At 48.0% G+C, this 11479-nt stretch overlaps 1 protein-coding gene across 2 annotated transcripts in view; it reads left to right on the top strand.

The window, feature by feature from the left end:
• Positions 1-8081: 8081 nt before the first annotated feature.
• The window catches only part of RAP1GAP2 (RAP1 GTPase activating protein 2), a 238502-nt gene continuing 235104 nt past the window's right edge, over positions 8082-11479 (top strand). For both annotated transcript variants that reach the window (XR_014783449.1, XM_084802775.1), the window contains exon 1: positions 8082-8158. Coding sequence is in view for 1 of the 2 variants with exons in the window: in XM_084802775.1 (XP_084658901.1) it covers positions 8109-8158 (50 nt within the window). In the remaining variant the exon portion in view is untranslated. The remainder of the gene's footprint in view (positions 8159-11479) is intronic.

The following is an 11479-nucleotide window of genomic DNA, read 5'->3' as shown; positions in this document are numbered from 1 at the left end:
GGGACAGCATTACTGAGCTCTGAGGGTCTCCTCCTGCAGGGATATGGGTTATGATAAACTGCTTATTGCCCTTGGTTGTATGAGGTATTGGAAACGATGAAAGATGTTTTCTGTTGCCAAAAACATGGTATGAAAGGGTCTGAAACCTTGAAACTAGCTCTGCTACCTGCTAGCTGAATAATTCTAGAAAATTCTAGAAAACTCTTAGCCTCTCTGAGATCCTCCTTTGTTTCCTCTTCCTTTTCCTTCTGTTCTTGTTTTTTATTTTATTTTTATTTTATTTTATTTTTTCTTTCCAAGACAGGGTTTCTCTGTGTGTATCCCTGCCTGTCCTGGACTCACTTTGTAGACCAGGCTGGCCTTGAACTCACAGGGACCCACCTGCCTCTGCCTCCCGAGTGTTGGTTTTGTTTTGTTTTTGAGACAGGGTCTGATCCAGAAGCTCAGGCTGATCTTGAACTTGTGGCGACCGTGCCTCAGCTCTGGATTGCCAGCATTACAGACATGAGCCATGGTCGCCTCCTGAATTGTTCTTTCTTTTCAATAAGCTGGGAAGGGCAGCATCTATCAACAGGATCCTTATAAAAGTATCTCCACGGATGGCTGGAGAAATGGCTCAGTGGTTTGGAGCACTGGCTGCTCTTCCAGAGGACCCTGGTTTGATTCCTAGCACCCACATGACAGCTCACAACCATTTGTAACTCCAATACCAGGGCATCTGATGACCTCCCCCGGCATCTCCAGGCACCAGGCATGCTCATGGTGCACAGACATACATGCAGGCAAAACAGGCATACACACAAAATAAAAATAAAAATGTAAGGATCTGAGAACCCAGGTTCAGTCCCAGCACTCACATGGCAGCTTACAACCATCTCTAACTCCAGTTTCAGGGGACCTGTCACCCTCTTTTAGATATCATGGGCACCAGGCATGCAAGTGGCATACACACCGACAGACACAGACACACCAACACACACACAGAGGCAAAAGCACTTGAAATGAAATAAAAACCAAAAAATTTAAAGTGTTGTAAAGTTCAAATTAAGTGTGTGTGTGGTATGGTGCGGTGTGGTGTGGTGTAGGATATTGGTTCACACTGTGAGTCCTGAGATTGTGAACTGAAAAGACCTGTTTCTAATTGTGGTATGACTCAGTCTTTAATCCAAGAACTTTCTGTTTATTGTAGACAAGTAGCTGTGATGTGGCTAAGCTCTAGCACACACCTTTTATCCAAGAGCTTTCTATAAACAGGATTAAATAAAGTTAACCCTAGGTCAGGAGGTGATTGAAAAAGCAACTGACAGTAAGTAAACAGAAAGGAGGGGCATGGAGCTTAGTAGGACGAGCTTTTTCCTGGGGGGGGGGGCGTGAGCAGAGTAGGACAAGCTTTTTCCTTATGGGATGTAAGCTGAGTAGGAAGGTCAGCTGAGTGCTGTCTCTGTCTCACTGAGCTAGCAGCCTTTCATTCCTACATCTGGCTTCTGGGTCTTTGTTGGTACGATTGATTTTTTTTTTCTTTAAAAATAACAGTGGTGTATGCCGGGCGTGGTGGCACATGCCTTTAGTTCTAGCACTCGGGAGGCAGAGGCAGGAGGATTGCTGTGAGTTCGAGACCAGCCTGGTCTACAAAGTGAGTCCAGGACAGCCAAGGGCACACAGGGAAACCCTGTCTCAAAAAACCAAAAAATAGAAAAATAAATAAATAAATAAAAATAACAGTGGTGGGCTGCAGAGATGGCTCGGTGGTTAAGAGCATTGACTGCTCCTCCAGAGGTCCTGAGTTCAATTCCCAGCAACCACATGGTGGCTCACAACTGTCTGGAATGTGATCTGATGCTTTCTTCTGGCCTGCAGATGTACATGCAGCCAGAGCACTGTATACATAATAAATAAATATATATATAAAAGAATAACAGTGTGTGTGTGTGTGTGTGTGTGTGTGTGTGTGTGTGTGTGTGTGTGTAGTACATGTGGATAGTATTACTGTGACCAATCCCCAGATAGTCTCCTTGTCCTGGATAAAGATGAGTCCTGGGCCTCTGACTTTTCAGAGCTAAAGCTGTCTAAGTGGTAACCCTACTCCAAGGAGGCTGTGATCTTGGGACGGGTAGCACTGCCTACAGAGTCCTACACACAACCAAGCTCCCTGCTGGATATGAAAGTCCTCTACACCTGCCCTCTGGAAACGTGCAACACATTTGCCTGCAAAACAATCACCTGAGAAGTGATAAATAACGTGTAAAAGCCCGCAAGCAATGAACAGCACCCCAGAGGAACTGAGCCAATGGAGCAGGAAATGGCTTTTGAAAGAGCTGGGGCCGTGGCTCTGGGGCTGTGTTTCTTAGAGCGGGTCCCCTGGAGGAGCTGTGGAAGCCATCAGTTGTTACACAGAGTGGCAGCAGCAAAGCTGTGTGCGTGGCAGTGTGTCTGAGGTTGGAGGAGGCCTAGAAACACTGTGGAAGGGGGCGCTGGTATGATGGTGTCTCCAGCAACAATGAAAATAATAATAAACATTTATGGAGCACTTTGCGTTTACCAGAAATAGTTTCTTTCTGTTTTTGAAGTTAAGTTTGTAGCAAAGCAAAGAAGCAGCACACAGAAGTGTCTTCCTCACCTTAGAGTAGCCAGTATTTTTTCCCGAGGCAGGGTTTCTCTGTATTATCCCTGGCTGTCCTGGGCACACTTTGTAGACCAGGCTGGCCTCGAACTCATAGAGATCTGCCTGCCTCTGCCTCTGAGTGCTGGGACTACAGGCGTGCGCCACTGCGCCCAGCTCAGGGTAGCCAGTATTTTTCGTGAGGCACTTAAGCTTCTGAGGATTCCTACTGCAAAGGTTAATTCCTATCTGAGGGTGGAGAAAAGGAGTCGGAAGGGAGATTACACAAAACAACAGTGGGAAGCAGCAGAGCTGGGATTACAGCCCTAGTCCACCTAGTGTCCTGGCAAGTAAGTTTACAACCTCAGCATCAACAGGGCTCCCAGAGAGATGAACCCAGCTGTGACTGAAAGCACCATATCGGTGATAGTCAGCGTGTGCAAGGACTTGGATGCATTCAGCCCAGGTTTTCCTAAGCCTCAGGTCAATACTGAACCACTGTCTTATCAACAGGAGATGATAGTGGTGGTAATGGTGATGGTGATGATGGAGATGGTGGTGAAGGTGATGATGATGATGATGATGATGATGGAGATGGTGGTGAAGGTGGTGATGGTGATGATGGTGGTGGTGGTGATGGTGATGGTGGTGATGGTGGTGAAGGTGGTGATGGTGATGATGATGATGATGGAGATGGTGGTGAAGGTGGTGATGGTGATGATGATGATGGTGGTGGTGGTGGTGAAGGTGGTGATGGTGATGATGATGATGATGGTGGTGGTGGTGAAGGTGGTGATGGTGATGATGATGATGATGGTGGTGGTGATGGTGATGGTGGTGATGGTGGTGAAGGTGGTGGTAATGATGATGATGATGATGATGGAGATGGTTGTGAAGGTGGTGATGGTGATGATGATGATGATGGTGATGGTGGTGGTGGTGAAGGTGGTGATGGTGATGGTGATGGTGATGGTGATGGTGGTGATGGTGGTGATGGTGGTGATGGTGGTGATGGTGATGGTGATGATGATGATGGTGATGGTGGTGATGGTGATGGTGATGATGGTGATGGTGATGGTGATGGTGGTGATGGTGATGGTGATGATGGTGATAGTGATTGTATACGACATCACAGTTGAGCCTTGGACTTACTCCTTCTGCTCCAACCCTGTCCACATATTCCTCTATTCATGGCAGGGGGATCAGGAGCTCCCACCTTGCCTTTTTCCATTTTCACACATGTATGCCATTTTACTTTGTTTTTTTTTTTCATTCCCTTTCCTCTGGAGCTAACTTGATTGAGGTCCAGTTATAGGATCCTATAGGGTCTAACTGCCTATCTCTCAGTTTTAGATCAGTTTCCTTCGTCTCAGACAACTGGTTCCCAGTCCTTGGTGATCTAGTAAATATGGTCTTTCTTTTCCCAATTTCCATTATCTTTCTTACACATAATGTACATTTTCCTTTAGGTGCACCACTTCCTACTTCAGTGTTTTTGTTTTGTTTTGTTTTGTTTTTCTTTTGAGATGGAGGTTTTTCTAGGCAGCACTGGCTGGCCTCAAACTTAGAGATCCGCCTGTCTCTGCCTTTTGAGTGCTGGGATTAAAGGCGTGTGGCTTACCTTGTATTTTTGAAGAAAGGTTTTCTTATTGAACCTGGAGATCATTGTTTCAGTTGGAATAGCGGCCATTGAGCCCCCAGGATGTGTCTTAGCTTCTCATAACTGGGTTACAGACATACACCGCCACACCAGGTTTTACGTGGGAGGTGGCAAACCAAAGCCAGGCTCTCACTCTTGTGAAGCGAGCATTTGGCCCACACACCGACTGAGCCATCTCCCCAGTCCTTGAGGTTTTTGTTTGTTTGTTTGTTTTTACATCTTCAGCAAAGAAGATAGAGTCTACTGTAATCTCACCATCCACTTATTATGTGTGATTACACACATATTGAAGATAATTATTTTGTGTGTCTGTTTTTATGTTTTGTATACAGTCCTGTGTGCAGATGTGCATTGTGTAGAGAACAGTGGAGGACGTTGGGTATCTACCACTCTCTGCCTGATTCCCCTGAGGGAGCTTTACTCACTGAGTCTGCAGCTAGGTCGCCAGCCAGCAAGTCCCAGTGCCCCTCCTGTCTTTGCAGCCATCAGGTTATAGGCACATGTGGCCATGCCCAGCTTTGTGAGTGGATTCTGAAGATTTGAATTCAGGTCATCGTGTTCCCACGAAAGTAGGACATATTCATATTTAAAAACTAAAATCCCCAGTCAGAAGAAATGGCGCATGCCTGTAATCCCAGCACTCTGGAGGCAGAGGCAGGCAGATATCTGAGTTTGAGGGCAGCCTGGTCTACAAGATGTGTCCAGGACGGCCAAGGCTACACAGAGAAAACCTGTCTCAAAAAAACAAACAGCCAGACAAACAAAAAAACCCCTAAAATTCCCAAGCTGGAGAGATTACCCAGAGATTAAGCGCTCTGGCTGCTCTTCTGGAGGACCTGGGTTCAATTCCCGAGCAACCACATGAAGCTCACAACTGTCTTCAACTCCAGTTCTAGAGGATCTGACACCCACAAACAGACACACATGCAGGCGAAATACCAATGCACGTGGAATAAAAAAACGAAAAACAAAACAAAATAGCCTTCTTTATCTTTAATTTCTCTTCCCATTTTTTCCCTTGTCATTTCCCCTGCCTTTCCGTTTGTCACAGGGTTTCTTGCATCCCTGGCTGTCCTCCAACTCACCATGTAGCTGAGGACAGCCTTGAGTTTCTGATCACCCTGCCCCAGCTTTCCAGATGCTGGGATTACACACTTGAGCCATGAGGCCCCTTTTATGTACTTACTATTTATTGAACCCAGGGCTTTGTGCACCTTAGACAAGAACTTTATCAAATTGAACTACACCTTCAGCCCTTTTTGTTTGACACGGGGTCTCTCACCACAGCCCAGGTTGGCCTAGAACTCACTAAAGTAGCCCAGATCGGCCTCAAACTCCAGGCAACCGTTCTACCTCACCCTTGCGGAGTGCCGAGATGACAGAATAACTACACCCACACACGCCACACGCTGGCACCCACGGTGATACTTTGGAGGTGATTTTTAGACTTTCTATTGGGCTTCCTTAGTCTGCATGTTATCTTTACTGAACAAGATTAGAGAACGTACGCTTAGAAGGAATTGTCAGCCCCATGCTAGACAACTCCTGTTCCAAACCACTGTCTTTTCCCTTTCCCCCTCTTTCCTGTGTATGGTGTTCCTGCAGCGTTTACATAAGGGTGTGTGGATTTTCCTGTCTTCCTGCCACTGCTTACTTGACATGCTGTGGGAATCTTGGGTGTGGGAATCCCTTAGGATTTAGGGAAATTTCCCCCTGAGACTGGGGGCCTGTAGACCAGGCTGGCTTTGAACTCAGAGATCTGCCTGCCTCTGCCTCCTGAGTGCTGAAATGAAAGGCATTGGACTACTACCACCCAGCTGGAATTTTGGTATTAAAAAACAAACAAACAAACAAACAAACAAAAAAACCTTTTGTTATGTCATCCAGGCTGGCTTTGAACTTCTGGCCTTAGGCTATTCTTCTGCCTTAGTCTTCCAAGTATCCAGCATCGCATGCCCATGCCATCAAGGCCATTTTTGTAATCTTGGTTTTTATTGAATAGTGGAGGGGGAACCTATGGACGCACATGTCAATCCCTGGGGGAAATATTTTGTTTGTTTGTTTGTTTGTTTGCTTGAAACTGAGTCTCACTATGTAGACAGAGCTCGTCTTGACTGCACAGTGATCAGTGATTCAGTGTCTCCGTCTCCTGAGTGTTGTTGAAACTAAAGGCATCACACCCAGCTTTCAATTTCTCTAGTCTTCCTCCTCCTTTCTTTCTCCTCTCTCTCTCTCTCTCTCTTAGGATGCCCTTGGGCTTGTGATCCTCCTGCCTCCGCCTCCTACAGGTGTGCACCCCTGCTGGCGAGCTGGTTTTGCATATGCTGGGCAAACACTACTGAACTCCATGCTCTTTGCCTCCACCGAAGTTTTCTCTATCGCCTCTGCACATAGACCAAGGTCTGCACCAGGGAGGTTAGTTCTAGGAGCTCACGGGGCAGCCAGACTTTGTACTTCAGCCTGCAGTTTCTCTCCTGTAAACCCAAAGGATTTCTCAGCACGCCTGTAATCCCAGCACTTGGAGGCTGAAGCAGGAGGATTACCAAGAGTTTGAGGGCAACCTGCCTTTCCCCCCACCCCAAGACAGGGTTTCTCTGTGCAGCCCTGGCTGTCCTGGAACTCACTCTGTAGACCAGGCTGGCCTTAAACTCACAGAGGTCCACCTGCCTCTGCTGGGATAAAAGGTGTGTGCTACCCCTCCTCCCCAGTTTAGGTAGGCTCTTAGAAAAACAACAAGGGGGCTGGAGAGATGGCTCAGTGGTTAAGAGCGCCACCTGCTCTTCCAGAGGTCCTGACTTCAATTCCCGGCAACCACATGGTGGCTCGCAACCATCTGTACTGTGATCTGATGCCCTCTTCTGGCCTATAGGTGTACCTGTAGGCAGAGCACTGTATACATAATAATGAATAAATAAATCTTTAAAAAAAAAACAAAAAAAAACAAGGGAAAACAGATTTTGTCCTACTATGGGAAGCTGGTGGGTTGGGAGAATGCAGCATTCCCAGCTTCTTTTCCTCCTCCTCTTCATCTTTGATGGGGGCGGGAGGAGCGGGGAGGGCGCGTTGTGTGTTCCTTCCTTCCTTTACAGGTTGTGTATACCAAGCTGGCCTTTATCTGGCTATGTACGTAGATGAGGATGACCTTGAACTTCTGACCTTTCTGCCTCTACCTCCTGAAACCTGGAATTACAGGAGAAAAAAGCAAAACAAAACTATAATGCTTCTTGGCTCTAGGGACGCTTCTAACAGCTCCTTTAGACCAGGTTTGAGTTGCCTCGAGTCTCTGACCGGATCAGCCAGATTAGTCTTTACCCTTCTCCAGGAAGGAATTTGTGGCGGGGAGGTTGACTGAGTGGGGCTGGCCCAGGGTGGGCAATGTCTAAGCTGTTGTCATCATACTGCTTGAATTACTGCTGTATTGTAATATTTTAATCGTTCACAGGACATAAGCCGCCTTTATTTCAGGCTCTTAAGATTGAGTTTAGCTTTTTTTTTTTTTTTAATGCTTAATGTTTATGATAAGTAGAACAAACTGTTTAAAGGGGCAAAGCACAGCGAGCCTATAGGTCTCTGAAAACCTGACTCCTGGCTTGGTGCTCCAAAGAGACCCAGATATTCGTCAGGGTGAGGCCAATGGGGCTGGAAAGAGGCAACGGAGACTGGGCGGTCCCACGCGCTGCTGCAGAGATGTGCAGTGACCCCGAGGGCCGGCTGAGGGTGGGGCGCACGGCCGCTGGGAGGACGAGCGCCGCTGGGTCTCAGGCTGTCCCCTCGGCAGCCAGCGCGCTGGGCACTGGCCCTGCCGCAGCTGGAGCCGCCTCCGCAGCGCAGGGAGCGGCCGGACGAGGCATGGCGAGCCGCCGGGCGCCGGGGGAGAAGCGCTGGCAGCTGGTGCGCTGGTGAGTGGGCCCCGCGAGGCCCGGGAGCGGGGACGCCAGCCCAAAGTTTCTTCCTGAGCGGAGAGGCACAGGACCAGGTTAACAGAGGTGCTGGGCCGCCAGCTCAAAGCCACTCAGTGTCCCATTGCAGCATCCTAGTTTTTAGAGCCGCCCCCCTCCCACCCCGCACCGATATCCCCTGGGCATCCCAGTGTCTGGATGTTCAGGGGCGCCTGCAGGAGCCTGGCCCAAGCTTGGGGGTGGGTTTGTGTGTCTTAGGTTGAGGGTCAGCCTGTTTGGCCCACGACGCAGCAGGAGGACTTCAAAATCCGAAGCAAAGTCAGTCCCTGCTGGTTAACCACGAGCTTTGGAGGGGCCGCAGTCCCTTCCACAGGCACACGGGTGGGGTTCCCCCGTCTTTTACCCCACCTCACTTTTTCCGTATGAACCATGGGGATACCCGCCTACCTCCAGTCCTGCTGCCCCAGGTAAGAGTCCCAAGAAGGAACCATCCGTCCGTGGCCCCACCCTTCTATTCAAAGAGATGTCCTAGCTCATCTCCACTAGGCTCACCGGGGCGAGCCTTTTCTCAGGATCTGGGGCTCACAGGAATAGGCCTAGGAGGTTTGGGAAAGCGGAGGGATTCTTGCTTAGGTCGGCACTTTACTCTTTTCCCCTCCACAGTCCTCTGCCAGGAAATGTGTCAGTCGGGTGTCAGGTTACCAGAGTGCATGCTGTAAGGGTTTTCCACCGTTCTGTAGCGCGGTAGCCAGAGCTGGGTGGTCCTATGACCATGTCCCATGCATCCTCATGTCCGAATACTCAGGCCAGCCAAGGGCTGAGCCTCTGTTTGGTGGGACTAGTTCTGAGTCTTAGTATCATTGGCAGCAACATTCAGAGCACTCCCCGTGGCTCTGCAGTAATCGGAACTCGGGTATTCCATTGACTCAACTATTCCTCACAATTTCTAATACTCAGAGGAAACCAGAAACACATCTATTTTACAGGTGAGAAAAGTCAGAGAGGGAGAATGGTTAAGTCAAGGCTACACAGTAAACCCGTGTTGAAGTGAGGATTCGAACCTACGTCGTGCTTAAGTGTTCTATTTTTCCTTTTTTTTTTTTTAATATGATGCTCTTTTTCTTTTTTTTAAACTTTATTTGTATATGAGTGCTTTATCTGCCAAAGAGGGCATCAGATCATGTTATGGATGGTTGTGAGCCACCATGTGGTTGCTCTCACCATGTGGTTGAACTCAGGACCTCTGGAAGAGCAAGCGGCACTCTTAACCACTGAGCCATCTCTCCAGCCCTACTCTTCCTCTTTTTGTTTAATTTTTGGACTGTCCCACCACCTCAGCCTGGCCAGACATTCAAGTTCACATTGTCAAGAGAAGAACTCAGGTGGCTCAAAACCATCTGTAACTCCAGCTCCAGGGGGATCTGACATCCTCTTCTGACTTCCTTGGGTATCTGCACGCATATCAACCCCTGCTCCGCCCCCTACCCCCCACCCCCAGACACCACAGAGATCAAGACACACGGAGAACAACATTTGCGAGGTTGCTACTGACACAACAAAGTTCTGATTTGCAGTATATGCTTAAAGTTATTATTACTATTACATTTATTTGTTGTGTGTGCATGCACATGCTGAGGCACAGCGTGGAGGTCAGAGGGCAACTTTCAATAGTCTATTCTCTCCATCATGGTGGTTTGGTGATTGAACTCAGGTCTTCCGGCTTGGTGGCAAGTGACTTCACCTGCCCCAAATTATTATTATCGTCACTCTTGTTGTTTTTTGTTTGTTTGTTTTGTTTTTGTTTTTTTTGTTCATTGTGTGCTCACACATGTGCATTTGAGAATACGGACAAGGACAGCCTCTGATGTTGTTTCTCAGGCACTGCTCACCTTACGTTTAGATATAATTCTTAGATTTATTTATTTTAATTTTATGTGTATGGTGTCTTGCCTGCGTGTATGTCTGTGACCCATGCAGATGCCTGAGGCTCACAGAGACCAGAAGAGGGTGTTGGATCCCCTCAGTGGAGTTACAGATAGTTGTGAGGAACCATGTAGATACTGGGAATTGAACCCTAGCCCAGTGGAAAGGCACCAAGCACTCTTAACCACTGTACAGTCTCCCCAGGCCCTTACTTTACTTTTTTGACCCAGGGTAGCTCACTGAGTAGGCTAAGCTGGCAGCCAGCAAGCTTCAAAGACCTGTCTGTCTCTGCTTCCCCAGAGATGAGATCACAAACACTCTTGGCTTTTTAAGGTGGGTTCTGGGGATCAGAGTGAGGTTTGGCAGGCCCTTTTCTGAGTCAGCTTCCCAGCTGGAGACAGGGTCTGTTGAAGCCCAGGCTGGCCTACAACTCACTAGGCAGCTGGGGCTGGTCTTGAACTCCTGATCCTCTTGACTGTCTTTGTCCAGGCTGTTTTTGAACCCTGAGGGCTCAAAAGAGCCTCTTACTTTATCCTCCTCAGTAGCTGAGACTACCAGAGAGTGCCACTGTGCCTTGCTTCTCTTCCCCCCCCCTCAAGATTTATTTAATTAATATATATGAGTGCTCTATCTGCATGTACACCTGCAGGCCAGAAGAGGGCATCAGATCCCATTATAGATGGTTGTGAGCCACCACGTGGTTGCCAGGAATTGAACTCGGGACCTCTGGAAGAGCAGACACTGCTCTTAACCACTGAGCCATCTCTCCAGCCCTCTTATCTCTTTCTTGCCAGTATCTTTTGTAACACAACGCGCGCGCGTGTGCACACACACACACACACACACACACATGCAGATCAATATTGAGTGTCTTCTTCAACCACTTCCCTTTATTTTGGACAGCATCTCTCATGAAAACTGGAGCTCTATTGGCCAGCGTCAGAGGTTCCGCCTGTCTCTGCTTCCCCAGCTAGCTTTTTACATGGGTGCTGAGGATCCGAACTCAGGCTCTTACACTTGTATGCAAGTACTTTACCGATTTAACTAATCTCCCCAGCCCCCAAGGCTTTAAATTTTGATGCTGCCCAATTTATTAGTTTTCTTCAGCTTTTAGTGTTATTAATAAGAAAACATCATGAAGATGTGTGGGTTTTTTTTGATTGTATATTTTGTTTTGAGAAAAGGTCTCACTAGGTAGGACAAGCTGTCCTGGAATTCGCTATGTAGATCTGGCTGGCCTTGAATTCACAGAGATCCACCTGTCTCTGCCGCCAGAATACTGGTATTAAAGGAATGGGCCACCATGTTTGTTTGTTTGTTTTTTGAGACAGAGCTTCTCCATGTGGTCTTGGCTGTCCTGGACTTGCTTTTGTAGACTAGGCTGGCTTTGAACTCACC

The sequence above is a fragment of the Acomys minous genome, assembly GCF_964271855.1.
Source record: "Acomys minous genome assembly, chromosome: 12".
In the NCBI taxonomy this organism is placed as follows: Eukaryota; Metazoa; Chordata; class Mammalia; order Rodentia; family Muridae; genus Acomys; species Acomys minous.
Note: the sequence above shows the minus strand (reverse complement) of the source record. Positions and strands in the feature narration are given on the sequence as shown.